We start from the raw sequence: 23,548 nt of genomic DNA on the forward strand, positions 1-23,548 counted from the left end.
GGACGACTAGTAACTTACTAATACTAACCTTACTTTAACGTAATTTACTATAACTAAAAGTAATCTGTTTGTCAAAACAAGATATCTTGTAAACTAACTAGTGTGTGTGTGTGTGTATATATATATATATATATATGTATGTATGTGTGTATATATATACATATGTGTGTGTGTGAAAAACTGCACATTATAAATTCTTTTTTCAAACTTCTTTAAGAAAAAAGCTTCTAAGTAATGTCATAGGCAAATTAAGATCAATAAGCTGAAATGGGAGAAATCTGACAATCTATTAGACTATAGTTTCATGAACAGAAATTATATATACATGCTTTTAAACGTGCATAAAGAATCTCAGGCACAACTGGAAAATGTCTAATATGAAAACTAATAGTTAGGTTGTAAATCTACTGTTGATTTTAATTTATATTTTAAAACCTATAGTATTTTTGTATCAACAACAACCACAATAAATATATATATATATATATATAAAATATATGATAAATTGCATTCAAGTAATGCATTTGATATGAAGTACAAGTCAATGGTAATAAACAGTGGTTTCATTTAGTTGAATAAATCTGAAATAACTTTCCAATGTGCATTAAATGCATTGTATACATGTACATATATCTATGCATATCTTACAGTGGCCCAAATTAATAGGACATTAAAACATGTACAAAAGAAATTTTTCTCCTGACAGCAGTCTTTGTTCAAATAGTACATGTAAACATAAATGAAAATAGATCAGCTCAAATTGATTCATTTCACTGTGAGATTACTGTATTGATAAAAAAAAACATTTATGATACATCAATCTTATTCTTTTTGGTGGTACCCTGTGTTATCTTCAATATTAAAATAAGTGATATAGATGAGATTTTAGCAAAATACTCTGATGAAAAAGTTATCCAAAAGATTGCTCTTGGCAGTTTTTAAAAATAACAAAAAAGTCTTTCATTGATACTAGTTTATCCAGTCTGGTTAGTATAGTAATGATTAAATACTTTCTTTAACTTAATACTGTAGTTAAATATATATAAAAAGTATTAAAAGTTCAAGAGTAACTTCGTATTATAATATCTATCTCAGGGAAACACGCTAACACTAAACATCACTCAAACATAGGCCAAAGAGCAGAAGCTACCTCAGGCATAAGAAGAGCAGTGATCAGTGTGGACACAAGGTTGACAGAATGGTTATCTAGAATTCCAATTCCACTGATGTGTTTAATTTCTTTTCCTTTGGTTTCCACAATTTTTCCACTTTTCTGATTTATACCTGAAATATTATTCTTCCTTCAGAAAAAAATTCAGACATGCACTTAAATTCAAATTTGTAAAACAATAACAAAATATATAATGAAACTCTTACTGGTTTGGCAGTATCAAAAATTACAGTATACATGCAAGACTATAAAAAATAATTACAGCTACAGGAAGAATCAGTGTCATTTGGCAGTTAAAATAGTAAAAAAATAAAGATATCAATGTGTATTAATCACAGCCTGACTACCTCCCATTTCATGTTACAACAGAAAATTCTCAATGTTAAACATAATTTCTTTACTTTAATCACGTTTGTTAAGCTTGTAAATGGAAGCACATTATGTTACTACAAGAGTAAATTAATTTTTGGTGGAAAACATGCTACACTTTTCAACAGAACTCTAATCTCTCTTTTCAGATATGTGAATAAAGACTGATCAATGTTCTGTTCAAATACATAGTATGTTCTCTACATTATGAAATTAACTTAAATTTAGATGTTGCTTATCTACCCTCAATGTAAATGTATATACACTTGAAGCTGAAAAAAGAATATCCCAAAAATAAACACAAATATTACCTAAAACAATAACTGAACCAAATGTACAGTGAATAAATGAAATTCTATATACTTATCCAGCATATTTTAAAAATTCTTCTTGAAGAAAAAAGGAAGTTTTTAAAATGTTTAGTATTACATAAATATAAATATTGGAATTATGTTATATGAAAGGGAAGGGCATGTTAACAAACCTGAAAACTGAATAGTGGCACCCAACAGCGAGTCCACCAATGATCCAAAAAAGCCAGCAAAAGTAGCTATAATGATGATTGGCCACTGTGGTGAACTTAAAAAAAGATATTCTTGCTTGATGAAAAGCAGATGTGATATGTAATAAGATATTCCAATTAATGTTCCACCTAAGGCACTGAAGAGAAGACCAGGTAATGACACACCACCATTTGTTCCTGAATGTTTGAAAAACCATTCATGTAGTTCAATAATCTGTGCAAAAACCTTGTACTAAACACTGAAAACTAAGACTAAAGATTAAGGTCATTATATAAAGTTACTAAGCAACAGAGGCAATCTTGTGATTCTTGAGTCATCCATGGTTATCAACTTGTTCAACATGACAAGAAATGACACATTAGTGAGGCTTTGCACAAACAAAATAATAATAATAAAACAAATTACTTATTCATTTGCAAAATGATGAGTGGTGAATATAGCTATAAGAAAAAAAAAATCAAAAATGGTATTCTATGAACAGTAGAAATTGATTCAACCAGTACTAATATAATGCCAGACTGACACATCAGTTTAAATATTGTTAATATAACTCTATCTTTTTTTTCTAATAAGCTTGCTTAATTAAAAAAAAAAGTTGGAGAATTCTAGAAATGTATTTTAATAACCATTAGATACAGAGGAAACAATTTAGTACAATTAAACTTCAATGAAAGAATACCTGATAGGGTAGAACTTGGCAATTTAACTACCAATTATTAGTATTATGAAAATATTTTATAGCAATAACTTTTGTGAGTTCCATTTCATTGCTAAAACAATTGTTGTAACAGTTCTATAGTTGGCTAGGCTCTTTTGAATTATTTGGTCAAAAGAAAAGAAGAAACCAAAGTTGTCTACTTAATGAATGACAATGAAAGCATTTTATTTCTTACACTCTTAAGTTTTACACATAAGCTTACCTAATGTTTATTGACAGTTTCACTTATTTGCTAATAAAACAAATATAATAATTAATTGACTGAAAAACTCAATCAAATAATAACACACTACTCTAAACTCAATGTAACTTACTAACAGGCTCATATATCAATATTCATTCACTCTAGCCTAACTCTCACTTTATACTGCTCAAACTGTACTAAAACTTTGGAAGAATATCCAAACACTAAGCCACACCCATCATGCTACATCATACCCACTTGTGGTACAAACCTCTAGAAATGTTTACATTAAAAACAGCCAGTGGAGTCCCTTAAACCACCTGATTTCTTTTTCCTAAAGGCTTTTATCTATAGTTTCTGACAATATGCTATTTTAAGTTGCAACTGAAAAATCTTCTGTCTTGTGGTTTATTTATTACATTCTAAATAAACAATTCTTTGAGTTTTTCTAGACTCTCATCAGAAAGTTGATATTTATACACTATTTGACCTGATATCTCATAAATCCTGAATGTGCCTTTACTTGTTTATCTGTGACTTTAACTGATTCAAGTTCCATTGCCAACTAAACAGCTTCCCACCAAGATGTACATCTACTTTGCTTTAGTCCAATTTACATATCCTCATCCTTTATGGTATCCATGAATTGATATCATGTCAATGAATGTATCATTTCATGGGGAGTATCTGAAAAAGATAATTGGGCAAGTCTTTACACATCTTCAGCAAATTCAGCTGAATTATCTTCCCTCCTTTTTACTATGTTCCTGAACGTTAGTTTAGAAACTTCCCTCCAAATCTATTTGAAAATGCTACTGATGCCTAGTAGCTGTTGTGGACCTCTGTAGAATGATATCATGTCAATGAATGTATCATTTCATAGGGAGTATCTGAAAAAGGTAATTGGGCAAGTCTTTACACATCTTCAGCAAATTCAGCTGAATTATCTTCCCTCCTTTTTACTATGTTCCTGAACTTTAGTTTAGAAACTTCCCTCCAAATCTATTTGAAATGCTACTGATGCCTAGTAGCTGTTATGGACCTCTGTAGAAAGTTTGCATAACACAGTTAATGTTGGTCCTTTTAAATGTGCAGCAAGATGAATAACTTGTTGTTCATTTCTTCATCCACTTATATTGGAAATTATTTCAAAATGTGCCTGATATGCCTCCCATGGTACCAACTTTCCATCATAGTCTGCTGATTTAAATTGGGCAATGCTATTGAGCTGGCTTACTAAATTTTGTAACTTGATGAAGCAGCAGTGTAGCTATTATACATTAGTAAGGTCCTACGGTCACAGCTGGCAAAACAGTAGTATTCACAGGTGTAGACAAGATAGGTTCTCCTAGTCCATATGGCACAGTTCATAGTGTTTGAGATTGAAATTTTTTTGCAAAATCATGCAGAGAGAGATGTAACTGGCTTGTTCCTTGCATTTGTCAATTGAGTTTATGGATATATTTTAACCTGGTGTCAATGTCATTTTTTTACTTCAATTTTGTTGTTATACTATTTCAGTATTTCATTGGTCCTTATGTACTTCATTTTTTTATTTTGTTGATGTTGTTTTGAATTTTATGTTATGTACTTTATTTTATTGTCATAATCCTTCTGTATATTTTTTATGGCTTCCTCAATCTTGCTTTCAATCAATCTGATTTTTGTTCATAATTCTTATGCAAATCACATGTCTTGTTGATGTACTTCCTTTATTAAATTCCTCCCATTTTATTCTTGATCTTCTTTTAATTTTTGGTCTCTTTCTTTTTATCTTCTTACTATTGTTTCATCATTTCCATTAATTTTTGAATGTTGCTTCAAGCAGATCATAATTTTGAAGGTGAGTTTTAATTTATTTTATATCAAAATAATACAACTCCTGACATTATTGTTATAAAAGTTTCTATTGTTTGGTGGGTTTTTTGGATTATTTAGTAAAATGAAGAATGCAAAGACCAGTCCAGTTATCAGGTTTTTATATGTATGGGCAGGTTTCTTTACAGTAAGTATCTGTGACTTGTTGGTGATAAATTTCAACAATAAATAAACATCAAACAATCCACTTGTTTTAAAATACATATATAAATGTTAATTACACTGTTGGTTCCCAGTTATATCCAGAGCTTTAAATAATTGTCCCTTTTTTGTTAAAGTTAACACTGGCTGGTTCAGTTAGTTTAGAAAACACTTTGACAAAACAAATTACCAATTTTTCCTGCTCTGTTATTACAATACAGTCTGTGATAATTTCATTAAACTCACAATCATGCATTCTAGATCTATCTTTCTATCTAACTAAGTATGTCTTACTCAAACTAAATTTCTAATGTATATTTATAGTGTAACTGAGGTCTAGGATGTTCCACACACTACGAGATATAATGATGCAACAATACTCGATTAAAACAACAAGAAATACTTGTAGGTTCTAGTAACATGACACAATAATACAAGAATCACCAATTCACAAGAACTGAACTACACAAGGTATGATTCATACACAGTTATGTAAACAAACTTGATATAAACTATTACTTCTACAAATAACTAAATTTAACACTCGTGCTATACTTAAACCATTTAAGTCATAACACTCACTTCAACTTAAACAGTTGTGTATTTTTAATACCAATTAATGAAAGTGTTTTATTTCTTTGAATACAAGTTCTACAAGTTAGCTTATCTAATGTTCACTGAAAGGTGCAAGGTTAGTAGAAGCTAATATAATAATTTAATTTTTCAATTTCTCTCACTCTATGTATCATGTATATATCACTTCATCAAGAACACAAACTGTATGTTCCAAAACTGAAATAACTTACTGAAAAATTAAATAATAATACAGTCCAACAGTCCATAAAACATTGTGCACAAGTACATATTTCTGGATCTACACATTCAGCATATTTTATAAGTAAATTTTTTTTGGCATAACACATTCTCTTTGTTATTATTTCCAGACAAACTCACAAGAGAAAATTTGAATAAACAAGCAACTTTTCTAGAGTAATATTATTGTACTGTACAACTTTTGTATCAACACATTTTTACCTCAGACTGATAGTTTTGGATACATTTCTGTCTAGACTATGACTAGACACCGTATGTCAGCAAGTTTTCAATATTCCACATCTATATCATAACAACAGGGAAAATTAGGACTTTCAACTCATCTTGTATGTATGTGTGTGTGTGTGTGTACACACACACACACACATATATGTATATATATATGATATCCTTGAGAATATTTAATATATAACTATGTATATATTCAAAGTTCAAAGCACAAAAGGATTTTGGTTAGTTGGCTTTTCTGATACTAGATACACGAAGCAATCAAAGTTTTGGCACTCTTTAATATTAACTTGTTCCTACAAATCAACCAAAATTCAGAATATGAATAAAAAAAATGATACTTTGAATCTGGTTGTACTTTGAATATTTATATATGTATGTATGCATATTCATATATACAATCATACATACACACACACTTACCTTTTGGCACTTTTCTTAAGTTTGTGATCAGTATTGGGTCACCTTTTGCAAAAACTGGGCCTAATTCAGAAGCCCATGTATCACCATTTGCTCCACAAAGAGCAGAAACAACAGAAACGGCAAACCATGAGCAATTGTAGTCTTTTATAAAGTCAATTGGCCTCTCACCCACACCACATTCTATCATAAACAACAGAGCAAGTTCAGATGGAATTCCTCCATTGCTAATTACTTGAATCCAGTTTCTTTCTCCACCTACATAATGTTAAATAAATAAATTGTCAGTTTTAGAAGTTGTTAGTTAAGTTTTTAGAATTCACCTGACACCAGCTTGCCAGAGATGATTGTGATTCTGCAAGTCACTTCATAACATTTCTTTACACATACTTTTATAAAGATGGAGTAGATCTATCAGGTTTGCAAACCTTATGTTATTGTATGCATTAATATCATGCATTATATAAAAACAGTATTTACATCAAAAACTCAAAGAAGTATAATAAAATATTTTTACCTTCTTTGAATTCGCTTTCATATTTCTTCTTTTTCCAAGAACGAAACTTTGTTGCTTTGGAAGAAGATACAAAGAAAACCAGCAAACACACAAGGAATTGATAGCTGCTTACTGTCAAGAGAAAACCAACTACAAATCCTGATGGAAGAAAGACACAATTAATATTAATTGCAACTGGGTGGTAAAATATTGTATTTTGATGAAAAAATATACGATATAAAAATTAAAATGTCACTTAAGAATAAATATTACAACTATAAATAGATTTAAATAACAACAATAAAATTGTATATTGAAAAGAAATACAATTAAAGATCTTATATTCAATATGTTGATATTTTATAATATACTTTTTATAGATGTTAAATATCAAAGTACATGCATATATCGCAAACAATGTCATGTCATGAAGAACTATTATTCTTAGTATAAATATATACTGTACACAGGACACAAAATAAATGGTTGATTAGTTGGTAAAAAGCAAGTGAGTACTTGTGTTTAGCCAGTGACCATCAACAAATACTGACATTGGATAATTCAGGTGTGGTTATGAATATAATTGACAAGTTGCAAACAATGGTCAAAACTATTTAAAATTAAAAAAAAAGCTATGACTACAACACTTATGTAAGCTGACTAGTTATATCTGCTAAAAGCAGAGAATTTATGTTATTTTTTCACTGTTGGCATTTCTGTGAGATTAATAGCTCAGTAGTAAGCCTTAAAGCTTACAATGCAAAAACCGGTTTCGATATTTGTGGTGGGCGCAGTACATACTGTCCACTGTGTAGCTTTGTGCTTAACAGCAACAACTAACCAACCAACTCTTTCTGAAAACTGGTTTAAAGTAATATATAACCTAAAGAAACTAACTTTTAAACATATTTTGACTGTTGTTCAACACATATTGGATGTTTACTTTTCAAATACTCTCAAAAGTTTATTAATATGTATTTTTCTTAACTAAAAAATGCTAAATGTATATCATTCAAATAGGTTTTTATAGTGTTTCCAATAACCATTAAATACCAGTCAGAAACACTTTCAAAAGCTAGCTGACTGGCAGAGACAGAAGCCACCTGTCAATCTGATTGGGACAAAACCTCTATGCGAGACAGCTATCTTACCTTATGTGTATTAAGATATGCCTCGTTATTTCTTTTTCTTCACAATAAAAACTATAAAACTACACATTACAATCAATAATCTAATAGTTGAACCTCCTACCTTCTTGATTTGCTCAGATATCAATAAATATGTCAAATCTATCTATCCAAGAAATCCCTCTCCTCTGTCTCTGACTTTCAAATTTGTTTTTTAATCAACTTTATATGGCTGGTGGACATGTTTATAACCAATAGAAAGAGCATGTTTTCTTCTACATAAACCTTACAAGTTGTTTACATTTTGCACTATAAATTGCTAGTCAGTGGAATTGCTTGGTATATGGTAATCATAATTTGATGCTCCGAATGCTAAAGAAATTCTCTAACCTATTTATAACTTACCTTAGATAGCCAGATAAATTACATTTGTTTTGGGATATTCTATTCTATTTAGTGATGTATTTGTTCTAAAATGCATATTTGAATGCTACACAAGTTTTTTTTTTTTTCTGGACATACAAATCTGTAAAATTCAACAAGGCTTATGGAAAAACACCCAAAATCTTTTCTAAAGTAAACAGTAAGTACTACATATATTTCATTCATTGTTATATTTTTTTAACAAAAGTAACTAAAATGTAAAAATTAGAAATTTCTCAGTTTCCCCTGACAAAACTTCAATAAAACTTCTAAAACTTTATGATCTTGAGCTTGAAATATCACACTAAGAAATAATGTGGTGATTATACTAGCTCTACAGGAAACAGCTAATGGTCTCCTGCTGTAACTTATTGTCTTTGATATGAGAATCACTGCTTCAGTGAGTACAAGGTGGAGTAATAAAACCATAAAATTAAAAGGAAACAAATGTGAAAAGATTAACAGTTGAAACTGTTATGATAAGTAATTTGAAACTTTTTGATCCAATCTGCAGTCAGTATGGTATTATTCATTTCACTTCATATTTTTAAACTTTTCATTTCACTGTACAATGATGATTTTGCCACAGTTAGTGTTAAGGTAGAAAAAGTAAGAAATAAATATAAAGTTATATGAAAAGAAACTGTAATATCTAATATACTTTTCTGAGTTGCCCTATCCTATGTTAACTTTACAGTGTCCAGTTAAGTCATATTTTTACACTTCCTGTTTTATATCATTTTCACACTAATGCAATAAAATTCCAACAACTTAATTACATATAAAATCTATGAGTTTAACACACAAGCACTTTACCATGTTTAAAGCTTATCTTCACTTCAATTTCATACATTTTTAATACTGATGAAAATGTATAATTTCTTATTCACTTTTAAAATGTTCACACCATATCAGGAAGCCACAAATGCATAAACTGTATTTCAATTAGATTTTATATCATTCATTGTAGTTGTTCATTAAAAAATTATTATCACATTTGAATCTCACCTGCAACAGCCCCTGATATTGACACACTTCTTCCTTTTAAACCCCAGACAGCAACTGCAACCGGTATCAACACCGCCAAGAGCCACCTAGCTGGAGATGGAAGTTCATCTTCATAAGCTAAAAAGTAAAAGTACAAACAGTATTAATAAGAACTTCAAATGAAAGTGAAGAAGTCGTTTGCTCAATATTGTGGCTTTTTCAGGCTGGCTGGGATACAACAGATATAGCAATGGTTGAGATGCCATTTACATTAGCAAATAGCTTGTTATAGTGTGAAATGGAATAAATTGATGAAATGTAATTTTTATCAGTTTTACTTATATCATGTCAGAATTAGGGTAAAGATTTTTTAACACTACATCATTAATTTATTTTAAAATCATATGTAATTAATTATTACTTTTCTTGCTCGTTATTAAAAAAAAACTGGAAATCCAGCAAGCTAGTCTTCTTGATTCCAGAGTGAGTCATTCATCCACAGAGTCAACAGGAGAAGACTACATTTATTAACTGTTAATAATTAGTAAGAAGTTTGAGTGAAATTAAGATGAGTATATAATGTCAACTACACTATATCTGTTATACCCAGTACCCACAAGGTTTTATGCCCAATACAGGGCTCTTTAGGATGGCTGGGATATTACTGATATAGTAGTGGTTAAGGCACTATTTATATTAGCAAACTGCATGTAAAACTCTTTCTAAAATGTCTGTTTTTGAAACCAAACCTTTCCCCTATGAAAAGGTGAGCCTGAGACTAATTAGTTGTGTCTTTTTGTTAATATTCTTGTAAATACAGAATATTTTTCAGTATTATCTGCACATTAATCTTATTTGTGCCTGCAAATGCATAAATCAGTTTGAAAATTCTGAAACAGCACAGAAAATATACTGTATTAGTTGCAAATATGCAAATGATAGGCAAAGAAAATGTTTGAAATAAAAAAGTAAAATAACTGAAACAAATTTACACTGATAACTAAACTGCAAATGAGATTCTAATTTTGATTAACAGCTAACACAAAGAAAAATGTATGGATATCAAGAGACCAATTTCATACTTCAAGGCTGATCCATCCTTTAATTTTCAGGAACTTGATTCTCCTCTTAAACTCATGTAACATGCAACCCTTCACTACCACCAACAATAATCCAATCAATCTTTTCGACAAATAAATCAAGACTAAATGGAGCCTAGTCTGTCTTTTCCAAATCTTAAACATGTGTATTCTCATCCTTTTTTCTTCAGAATACAGAACAAAGAAATCAATCCTATCAATCTTTTGCATAAGCCTCTAGAATTTTTTCCCACTAAAAAGTAAAACTAACTGGCCTACAATTTCCAGGGCAACTCTTCTCACCCCCCCCCCCTTTAAGAATGAGATTAACATTTGTAACTTTTCAATTTTTAGGCATTTGCCCAGTTTCTATTGACCTGTCAAAAATGAAAGAAATAAGCTTGCATATCTGATCTTTGATTTTCTTTAATACTCAGGAGAAAACAATGACTGGTTCTGATGACTTAATTTTTTAATATCTCATTCTTTCTACTTATCATCAAGATGTTAATATCTACATGACTCAAGTCAATTCCCATATTTCTTATAGAATATTCAGGGTCAGGAATATTGCTAGTATCTTCTCTTGTAAAAACAGAAGAGAACATTTAAAAGCTCAGCCATCTCATAGTCTTCAACAAAAAATCCTTGCAAATAAAATTTATTAAGGACCAAATTCCTATTTTAACATTTTGTTTACCATTAACATACTTAAAAAAACACTCCTGTTACTGTTTGTTTAAATAGCACTGACTAGCTGTTTCTTGTGGGCACTTTTTGATTTACTAACTTATTTTCTAACCAAATCTATATGTATGACCTTTCCTATTGTTCTGTAAATCTTCAATCCAATTTGGCAATTTAAACTTCTTAAACTTTTTTTGGCATTTATTCCTGATTTTCTCTTTTATGGCTTTAGTAACCTAAAGGTTTGATATTTCCTAGCTGTTATCCTTTTTCTCTTTTTATTAACATGCCTATCTGAATTAAAAACATTTTCTTTTAAAAAATTCCTAAACTAATCTAACTAAAATGTAATAAAACAGCTATTTAAATTTTAAAAATACCAAATATTAAAAGGAAAATGTAATGAATAAAAGTAAAAGATAACACCATCTTGCAAATATTTTCCATATAACTTAGTTCTCATCAATATACATATGCAATAAATTTTAATTAAGTAAACTGCAACCAAAATACTCATCACTTCCATATTTATATTCAACAAAATTATGATTTGTTAAAGCTTGCACTTGTGAAAAAGGATAAGTTTCAAGTCCTATTGTTGAGACAAGTTATGAAGAAGTTATTATACAGTGTAGAACCCAAAATATTATCCAATTGATAAATCAAAGCACAAGCAGTCTATAATAGCTTATAGCTTCATGTAACCATTAAAATGGATAACTTAAATAAATGTGTGCTTTAATCATAGTTTTTGGTTTCAGGCCAGTAGTAAATACTTCATTTTGTGGAAACCATGCAAATTAAATAATTCAAAATGTATATATTTTTTTCATATTATACATCCATTCTTTTAACAAAAGTGACATATATGGGAAATTAATTCAAGTCCTGTTCTTAACATCATATATACAATGTAAGTCAGCATGACACCATAGCAGCAATGCAATTGTTCTAACTCTAAGACATCTCAGATGTGTAGATGGTGAATCAAACTATCATTTTACATGCTTGGCTAGGTGATTGGTGTCATGTGCTAGTTTATTTGTTGTGGGCTTGAGGACAATCCTCATTTTAAACAGGAGAGAGGATGGTCAAGATGGGGTGTTATCTGTTTCAAATTTAATCCTTACTACAATTAATAAAACATTTATTTTGAATATTGATATGAACCAAGTATCTGGATTCAGGTTCATGCTTTGGTCAAAGAAGGTTTCATAACATATTAATCTGTTATCTGAAGTTTCATATTATTTTAAGTAACAACTTGAGGCCATATTCACTTTCACTTGCATCAGAAAAATAACAGGGATGGGGTAATAAAAACAGTGATGATTTTTGCAAGTGTAACACCATATGTTGGGTTTTTCTATTAATTTAAAATATAAACAATTTGTTACTACTTTTTATAACATCACATTATTGATAGAATATTTTATCACTTTTAGGTATTCCTTAATGTAAGAATTAGATAATGGGGTGTAACTTTTAAAATTTGAAGATGTTCTTACCTCAGTCTTAAATTGTTTGAAACTGACTGTTCGATAAGTTTGTTGACTCTGTGAAATACCGTATGACGTACAGACTGGTAATATTAATGATTTAATATTATCAAATTTGTTAGCATGTAAAGTTTAAATGGAATATAGCATTAAACTTGTAATAATAGTCTTTTGTCAGTGGCAGTAATACAGATAAGGGTAAAAAAGACAAAGAAAATTACACAAACAGGTAAAAAAAACACACATATACATAGGTGAACAAACAAATTACAAGAAAGAATAAACATAAAAGCAGGGTTTAATAGCAAGTGTCGAACAATAATGGGAAGCCATTGATTAGAAAACTGTATTAATAACAGCTTAATTATTAACTCAGTTGGTTTACATGGTTTCAATAAATGGCTCAGGCTTGGCCTAGGTGTTATTGATACTGTTTTCCAAAATACTTTTTTGACTTTTTTTACCTGTTTATGTAATTTGCTTTGTCTTTTTTTCTAATTTACTTTTTTTTCCCATTGTCTTCATTACCAAGATTCATCTTTTGTATAGGGGGATATCACAGATATAAAAATCTAATGAAAATTAAAGAAAAGCATTAAAATTAGAGTAAATTAAAATGAAGAAGGTTTTTGTTGAGGTTTTTTTAGATTGCTGAGGAATGCATCATATATGTATTCTTTCATATGCTTGTAATAGGAAAAATGTAGTTTGGATTCTACAAGGATATCCTTCCAAAAATGTATGATATACTTGAATGATGTTATGTTATTTAGCCAAGGCTGTTAAATTACAAGATTAGAAAATCTAAATCCTAGGATAACTAAAATAATTCAGATACTGGAAGACTGGAGATCAGAATAGAAGGAAAGATAAATAATGGTTAAGTAATCAAAAGCCAGTAAGTCTTAGTTCTCTAGCTGGGAAATAAAGTTTTTAGTCAAAGAAATTCTACATGAGCATTTAAACAAATTTTATATTATCACAGTTAGTCATCATGGATTTAAAAGAGAAACTCATGTTTGATGAATCTGCTTTCTTCAAAAATGGTACATTTAATCCGGACACGGGTAATGCAGTGACCTTAGTACTGGTCTTTGAAACAGCTTTTGATACGATACCACATAAAAATGTTAAGAATATTGTATCTATTTGGGCAAGAGATTAGTTAAATAAATTAAGAGTTGGTTGGGCAGTAAAATGTAAAAGGTTGTATATCATATAACATTTAAGGTCAACAAAGGTCCTATTGGTCCATTGAAGTTGTCCCATCCATTAAACTTCAAAAAACAAACAAACTCAAAACCATCTATTATCATTAAAAAACTATCAATTATTCTTTTAAACTCCTATAAATTTACTGCTTCCACAATATCTGAAGATACCCATTCCAAAGGCTTACTACCCTGTTATAAAAATAAAACTATCTTACCTGAAAATGACTCCTACCTGCCAAAATTTATATCCATGTCCCCTAATACTACAATTAATCATCACTGTTAGTGCCCTAAAGAAACTTAAACACCTCAATCAGATCCTCTCTAAACTTTTATTTTCTCAAGAAAAAACAATTTCAGAGATTTTAACCTGTTCTTATATGACAGTCTTTCCATCCCAGGTACTATCCTAGTAACCCTACTCTGACCCCTTTCCAACAATTCAATCTCCTTCCAAAGGTAAAGAGCCCAAAATTGAACACAATACTCCAAATGTGGTCTAAATAGTGACCTATACAATCAATTTATAACCCCTTTAGACTTGTATTCAATATTTCTATACATACAACCTAAAGTCTTACTTGCTTACCACTGGCAGCAACACACTGCTTGGAAGGCTTGAGAGATTGATCAACCAGAGCACCAAGATCCTTTTTTTTTCCATAACACTGTTAATGTTTTATCCAACAAATATTATACTTATAATTCAAATTACAATATCCAACATGCATTATCTTGCAATTAATATAATATAAAGTCATCCACCATTTATTCACCCAACTCATCAAATAATCTAAATCCTTTCTTAAAGCAGTAGCATCCTCCTCACATTTGGCAACACCCACAACCTTAATATCATTAGAAACTTTAAGTAACTTATTGATCACTAGCTGGAGTACCTGTCCCCTGGATAGAAGTTATGTAAATGCATGATTAATGAATGATAATATAAATTCTAACACTTTTATGTGTGGTTTCTTTTTAAAAAAGTAAAACAATAACAGTGTTATAACAACAGGTTTTTTAAAAACGTTGTACAGAATAAAACCCAAATTTCTGTTCAGCTCTCTATTTAATTAGTATAATAAATCACTGTCTCATATAGCCAAACTACTCAACTTACTTTGTAATTTAAAATCAAAGACAATATTTAGAAACTTACATAAACACAGCATCTATATGGTTTCAAGGTAAAATTAGTTTTAATTTTACAGCGTATTATTTCAAGTATGCAAAATTCCTTTATTTTGTCTCTACATAATACATATAATTGTATTTTCTATATGTTTATTATATCGAGGCAATTGATTTGTATTCTATACTAGTTGGAGTACCTATCTCCCGGATGGAAGTTACGTAAATTCATGATTAATGAAAGGTTATCTTAGGACATGAAAAGTTGCTTCCCTTATGTGTAATTGTAAAAGACACAAAAACACCTATAAAAACTGCAAGACATAAAATGTGAAATCACAAGTTTGTATTTATCTCCCCATGGACCTAATGAACCTCTATACCAAATTTGGTGAAGATCCATCCACACCCTGCGAAGTAGTTACATGGATATACAACAGACAGTACTATTATATTTATATAGATTCCTTCATCTATGTCATTGAGTATTTAAAAAAAGCAAAGGTCCTAATGTTGATCTCTGAGATACACCAATTGTGACATTAATCCAGTTTGATTGAAATCCATTTATAATGATCCTCTGCTTTTTTGATAAGTATATGAATGATAAGGGCTGGCTTTAAGATTTTTTTTTAATTTATCTATGTTAATTTACTTTAGAGGATGAAACAGCAGAGTTGGACCAATATGTCCCAAAACATTATGTTATATGTTATGTTCTTCCATCCAGCCACTTTCCTATACAATGAACCAACCCGCACATCTATTGATATAACCTTTTTAACAAGCACCTATTAAATGCTTTCTGAAAATCCAGATACACTAAATCCACACCTTTACCCTGCTCTACATAAGCAGTAACCTCTTCAAAGAATGTTAAAATATTATAAAGAAAGATGTCACTTAGTGCCCCAGAAGTATTTCACAATGCCTCAATTCTATCTTACAAAAAATATTACATAAAAATCATGATTTAATTATTGTGAGTAGTAACTGCTTCTTAGGACCCACGAATAAGATTTTTAAGATTGTTAGGGGTTTGAAATATATAAATACAAACAAAATGTTTTAAAAACATTTGCAGGCAGTAAGCACACAAATTTAAAATAAGGAAAACTCACACACACACAATTCCAGTTTAAGACAGTGTTACTTGACTACTAGAGTCATTGGCCTCAGATGCAGAAGGAATTTAAATGAGGACATAGATGAGCATTTTTGAGATCAGGGATGGTTATAAGACAAAAAAGGTTATTTTTATGTTGCCTGGAGTAAGGGGATGGGTGTAAATGGGATAGACTAGATGGGCTGAATGGCTCCATGTTACTTCTTGGAAATGAAATCATATTTTACATTTGGTACTTATTGGATACATCAATGTATGATGCTAAACATTTTACAATGTTCACTAGTTATAAAAACTACTTAATTATTATTTAAAAGTAGAGATAGACACATTTTTAAATCAGTTAAATAGGGATTAAGAATAGATGTATGCAACATTTAAACATTTATCAAATTGAATTCTATTAAATTAAGCAATGTATCAATCAATGTATGATGAGCAAAAACAATGCCATTGTAGTACTGAAATAAAATCTAAAATTATAAAGAAGTGGTTAAGATCACAGCATGGGAAAATTATGTGGTCAACACTTTGGCAAGATGTACTATACATCCAGCTGTTAACTGACTGTGCAGTTTGTGTATACTTCTAACAGAAAGTTTATTCAAACACTTCATACATGTAGATTTTCAGAAAAGCAGATGAAAAAATGTTCATAAAATATATGCTATTTGTGCAGAATACTGTTAGTCATGTTAGAACAATGTAGGGTCTTGTAATGTGATGTTAGTTATCGTGTGTCCTGAAGTTGGGTTGCTCAAATATACTGTCTAATCCCACTGCATGAATTGTTACAATTCAGTTCTTTAACTTATGGAAATATATGTTCCACGTGGTAGTAATGTGATATAAATTCATTGATTGCCACATTTCTTTAAATAACAAACAGTATATCTATTTACTTCCTGATCCCATGCATCAACATTTCAGTACCAGAAGTTATGTAATTTAATATAAACAAATCTGAGTCTAACTGATTTATTATGTGGTTTCAGAATTACAAAATGACATTGAAATTATAGAAAACAAAATCAGAAATTCATATCATGTCCAGAACAGTAAGTAAACATTCTTTAAATTCTAATTAGATTTATATTTTAAGGATACAACCAAAAATTGTTATTTGTATGCATAATTTCCTAATAACATGGAAGAGGGTGTACACACAATATTATTAGGCACACCACTTAATTGTTGGTTTGTTGAATTTTGCACAAAGCTATTTGCAGGCTATCTGCACTAGCTTTCCTGGATTTTGAGGTGATAACATTAGAGGGAAGGTAGGAAGTTGGGCTTTTCTTTACTAACAAATAGTGGAATTAACCATCATATTCTAAGACCTTTACAGATAAAAAGACAAGCATGTTTGATAATGGGTTTCAATCATCTGACTCGCAGACTACAAGTCAAGCACCCTGACCACCAGGCCATGCTTAATGAGTGTTCCTAAAATGTAGGACGCACAGGAAAAACATATGTAAAAAAGTGCCATGTTGAAGAAACAAGCTGTAATCAAATATGAACTAACTTAAGACTAATAACTCTCCTCTTTAGCCTTTCACCTTTCCCAAGTGTAAACCACTCATTCTGTCCTTATAAGATCTTGCTTATATTGAAAAACTGTGTTACATTAACCAAACACATTGTGATTGACTTTGAACAACTAGCTGACCAACTTAATGTTTCTAAATGTGCACTATACATACACTGTGATAGTCACAAAAATTATAAATATATCATTATTCACATTTCGGGTGACTTGTTATTAAATAAATGTTTAAACAACTCTGTTCAACTATGTATCAGCTGCCTAGTGTCAGCTAAAAATACGAAGAATTAAATTGTGGCAGAATGCTACAAGTTCTTCAAATACCTATAGAATGAGAGGTTTTTTTTTGTGAGTGTAAAACACTTAAAACACCATTTCGACAACATACACCTTGTTCTTAACATTACTCAAATAAATTAACTATGATGGATATCAAGTAACTGATAACATTTTCAACTTGTTTGTATGGAAGACCTTTGTATTGTAGTTTTTTGATGGAAAGGGGGAAAGACTTAACGAGGGGAACTAAACAAATGTTACTGATATGCAATTAATTGGAACTTGTTTGGGCAATATGACACAGTTTTTAGATATAAGCAACAGTGTATCGTGGTTGAGTGCAAAGTTTCTGGCTGGAAAGGGATGTGTAACTAAATAACAAGAATTACACAGGCCTGTGACGGTTTTATTGTCTTGAAATTTTTGCATGTTCTACCATACACTGAATTCGAAAATGATATCCATTTTTCTCCATCACGTAAAGATTTTTCACAAAACATGATATGTACTTTTACATAAGTGGATCATTTTCACTGAAATCTGGTCACATTTTGTTATGCTTAAAATGTTGACAACCACTGGCTATAGATTTCTCTAGACCAATCACAACATGAAAGTCTTAGTGATCATTCTAGAACCCATGAGAAATACACATAATATTAAAAATGTTCATTGTGGTAAATGAAATAATAATTTTATCTAAGTAAGAGTTTTTTTCTTTCTGATTTGTAAAAAATCCTTACGTGATAGAAAATAATGAATATCATTTTCGAAATCTGCATAGTTTAATTATAGAAAATCCATTATTAAGACCAAAACAACTTTTATGAAGTTTAAATTTGCAGTTATTGGTCTTCAGCCTCAGGTGATTACATCTTGTTTTGTCAGTACAGCACTTCCTTTTTTTCTACATGTAGGTGTTTAGTTTCCTAGATTTAGGTACATCCTGCTTAATTCAACTTCCAAGTCATCAAAACTCACTTAACATTCACTAAATTTTTGGCGATTTGTTAAACCATGCTATAAGTTAACCTTTGAAGTAAAACATTTCGGCCTAATTAATAAAAATTTGTAAAAACTGGGGATTATTTGCATGTCGTATTGGAAATTCTTTAGTAATAGTACTACTACTACTAGTACTATAAAAATGTAATAGTAATACAGTATAGCACTGGCTCTACGACTACGAGTGTTACTCATTCAAATTTAAGGATTCACTGTATCACTACCACTGTACCAGCAACACTCAACGAATTTCGTGGAATCAATAACGTCTAAAACAAAAGAAATTTCTTACAGGCGTTATGGATACCAGTTACACTATACACAAACCAAAATACTAAAGAAATCGGAAGTAAACTAGCGAGTAAACCCGCCAATATCATGATGCTGACGTCTATTCCACAAATTTTCACTGTACTGCCATCTAAGTATTTAATACTTTTAAACTAAGGTTGTATCTAATTGTTAAATCTTACAATACAAATATTCAACACTAATAGATACATATACTTTAGGAAAATCTTTGAATGAATACACTTTTTACAAAACCATTATCTCATGTTAAACTTAAAGTTACCCCTGCAAATATTAATAATCATTAACTGAAACCTAATTTTCGGCTCTGGAACGATGATAATGAAAAACGTTTATTTACTACTTGAATTTTACTGCTTGTCAGTCATTGTTACACTGTGATATCTAACTAATAATGACAAATCCAAGAAAACAAATTATGTACTGCTTTTTTTATGTATACTATTTACCATTTCACTGTAAGTTTCGAACATTGATTCAGAAGAAAAACAGCAAAATTGCAATCAAAGAACACAACAATTCCATGGTCAACTCATCTATTCATATTGGGCAAGTTAACACTTTGACATTTTATTACTTTAGAAAGCACGTGTCTGTCCATTCATTTGAATCCTTTTGGATTTTTGGAGCTTAATTGAGGAGTGATTTCACCGATATTAAGAATTATTGGATTTGTTCGTAGGTAAATAAAACACATTATATTTTTACTTTTGTAGTGAGGAAAAAACAGTTGCAATTGAAACCGAATATAATATGTATATGTATATTTATTATTCGAAGCGTAAATACGTATATATATTACGGGTTGAACATCACAAACTAAGAAGTCGTTTGTAGTAAACAGTGCAACTGAAAACCACTTAGATGAGAGAAATCGTTCATATTCAAGCTGGCCAGTTTGATAATGAAATAGGTGCTAAATTCTGGGAGGTGATATCTGACGAGCATGGTATCTACCTAATTGGAATCAACGTGTGCTACAATGAATCTCCAGAAGGTAAATACTCCCATCATGCTATGTTAGTGGATTTAGAGCCTAATACAATGCAGAGTGTCTGATACATATCTTTTGGACAGCTATTTTTGACCTGTGAATTTTCTTTTTGGTCAAAGTGGGGCAGAAAATAGCTGAGACCTGAAGATGAGTGCTACCCTCATTGGTAATAGCATTTATATCCAAATATACATTTTGCTGCTGTGTTCTGAAGAAATACTTTTTTTACATTGGTACACCGGTGAAGGAATGGACTAAATGGAGTTTTCTGAAACAGAATCGAACATGCGTGATCTGGTATCTGAATATATCAGTACCAGGAAGCAACTGCTGAGGACGAGGGGGAAGTTGATGAGGAAGAATCTTTGGAAGAAGCCTAAATTCCATTTCCTAGAATAACTTTTTTTCCCTTAGACTTTAATAAACATATTGTTAGACATCTTAAGTTCCCAACAATTAGTTTTGTTTATATTTCATCCAGATGTCCTAATTTTTGCTTATACATACTGGTGTTTATTGACAGATAGAAGAAACAACATCAAATCAATTGATATTTGCTATTAAACCCTTGTGGGTAAATAATGAACTGTACACAATTTTTTTTTTAGCTGAAATACCTGTATGAAGTTATCTTGAAAATGAGTTAAAGTCAAACGTGAATGATTCAGATATTTTCAAGAGTATTGTATTTGATTTTTTAAATTTATGTTTAATGCTAAGAAACACTTCTATTATTTTTATTTCTTATTCGAAGTAGTTTTACTTAGATACTTAAGAAGAAACTGTCTAAAGTAAACTACTTCAGAAAATTTATGTGAAGTTACAGTTTTAACTAATACTGACAAGAGCCTTAAGATTTTTATTTTAGTTTGATTTATTTCTGGTAATCGCACTAGCTAACATTTTAAATTTTGAACTGACAGACTAAAGGGAAGGTAGCTAGTCAAGAACACCCATCGCAAGCTCTCGGGCAATTCTTGTCTGACCAACTAGTGGGATTTGACTGTCACTTTTATAACGCACCCACGGACCCAAAGTGTGGAGTGCGATACGACAACAGGACGCGAGCCATAGACCTTCAGATCCACAGTCTAGTATGCTAACTCCTCGGCCATGCCAAGCCTATTTATTCAAGTAAAACTAAATCTGTCTGGAATGTTACATTTTTTCTTTGTTTTTCCATGTTGTGAATGAAAACAAGAGTATTATCAAGGACGAAAAAGAAAGAAAAGAACAACCTACATTATTAAAATTAACCACTAATTATAATTAAATGTAATTTGTTGAAACATTCGCATTATGTAAAATTTACTGCTTTATTTAATGTTGATGCTTATTTTACTTAGATTTTTCAAAATATACGCTGGTTGGACACATTTTCAGTTGCTATATGCATAACGTAAGATGCTATAATATCTGGTTTTATAAGTTTCACTGATAATAAATTTTAGGTGCTAGTTATTTTATTCATTTTGAGCTCCATTCCAAAAATATATAAATGAGTAAAGTTGTAACTTCTGCGTGCAATTTCTTGATTCGCTGCTTGTTTTTTCAAACTTGTGTTCATTTGTATAACATACTGAAAGAGATGACAAGATCCTTAAATTATTAATGCATGTATGACACACCACAAGCAATAGATTTAATAAAAGTATTGCTTTAAACGCTTAACTTTTGTTAATACGAGTGCATGCACATAAGAACTTTTAAGCCTTGGAAATATGAGGATCTCATAGTACTTAACAAATAATTCAGCTTTTGTAAATACCTCAGCATTATATTTTTATCCTACTCATCTGTAAGCGGTTGTTTTCGGAAGATAATATCATCCTTCTTCTTAATTCAGTTCTATGTAAATCTTTAAGATGAAACTCAAAACATTTAGTTTAACTTTGGACAGTCTCAATGTTAGAATTCCTTTTATAATCCCGTACTTAATATAAAGGATATTGTTTCAGATTATGAAAATTATAAGTTATCTGATATTTTGGAAACGATTGTGTTTTGAGGTAGATTGAAATCACTGTGTGCGTGTTTTTCGTTTCAGATTTTCGTACAAAACTGTCCAAAGACTACGTGTATATAACTATACTTAATTTTAGTTTGACAGACTAGAAGAAAGGCAAATGGTCAGCAGCACTCATTACTAGCTTTCGGGCTCTTCTTGTCTGACAAAGAAACTGAGATTTTACCGTTATTTTTACAGCACCCACGGCCCCAAAGTGTGTTGAGCGTTTTCTTCAGCAATGAGACGCGATCCATGAATTCGAAGATTCACGGTCAGGATATGCTAACCGCTAGTCCAAGTGTGGCCCATAAATCATTTTAATGTGAAAATAGATATAAGCTGTGCATACAAACACGTAATTATTTTTTAAAAATGGACCAGCGTTTCAGTGCTGATGTCATTCTATTGCAAGAGACTCAGTCGTAAGGTTGTTATATCCAAAGCACACAACTCTACCCTGTTCCCTGTTATATTTCCATAACCAACCTAGTGTACGAGGATGGCGGTTTCCCAGAGTCCATTTCAATAACCGATCACACAGAAACCTATAGTTGCTTCATCTAGCAACTTGACTGATAAGTACTCATAAGGCATAGCATGAAAAATACCCATTTCATTCACAAGCTGTCAAAGGTACGCACAGTTGGATGGATATGTAGAAAAAGCATATATATTGTATACATACGAATTGTGTTGCTTTTCCAGATTTAGAATTTTTTTGATTATTTTGGGTACTGTTATCTGGGGCACAAGGACGGCTTTTGCCACTAACCTTTTTGTTTGCAGATTCTCACCTGTTACAAAACGCTGCACCTTGCTTACCACGGTTGGGATACGTCTTGTTGCAGGTCTCTTTGTGGATGGTCCTGGTACCCCAAGTTGATCAATATTCCTTTGTTTTCTAATGCTATTAAGTAAAGAGTGTGTATCCCCGTCTCGGAAGTTATAAATCTTCGATCAGAAAACGTCTTTATGATCTAAGTATATGAACATTTTGAGTCAGTTATGGCATCACCCTATCTACAAAACGCCAAAGAATGTCAAAATGTAATTCTGATACATTCTGTTCCACAGCAGCTTTATATTGGCTGTAATTATTACTTAACTTGATGATTTATATATTCAGATTTGTTTTAATAGAACGTATTAAACCCTCGCCCCT

General features: G+C 30.7%; 1 protein-coding gene across 1 annotated transcript in view; it reads right to left on the reverse strand.

Moving 5' to 3' along the window:
- Window positions 1–169: 169 nt before the first annotated feature.
- Window positions 170–23,548, reverse strand: part of LOC106477983 (transmembrane protein 19-like) — a 29,394-nt gene continuing 6,015 nt past the window's right edge. Inside the window, exons 2-7 of the mRNA XM_022385313.1 lie at window positions 14,569–14,634; window positions 9,522–9,638; window positions 6,985–7,122; window positions 6,471–6,725; window positions 2,025–2,240; window positions 170–1,284 (exon numbers count right to left, since the gene is read on the reverse strand). Of these exons, the coding sequence (XP_022241021.1) occupies window positions 1,118–1,284; window positions 2,025–2,240; window positions 6,471–6,725; window positions 6,985–7,122; window positions 9,522–9,638; window positions 14,569–14,634 (959 nt within the window). The 3' untranslated portion in view covers window positions 170–1,117. The remainder of the gene's footprint in view (window positions 1,285–2,024; window positions 2,241–6,470; window positions 6,726–6,984; window positions 7,123–9,521; window positions 9,639–14,568; window positions 14,635–23,548) is intronic.

This window comes from Limulus polyphemus, unplaced genomic scaffold (assembly GCF_000517525.1).
Source record: "Limulus polyphemus unplaced genomic scaffold, Limulus_polyphemus-2.1.2 Scaffold0, whole genome shotgun sequence".
Lineage (NCBI taxonomy): Eukaryota > Metazoa > Arthropoda > Merostomata > Xiphosura > Limulidae > Limulus > Limulus polyphemus.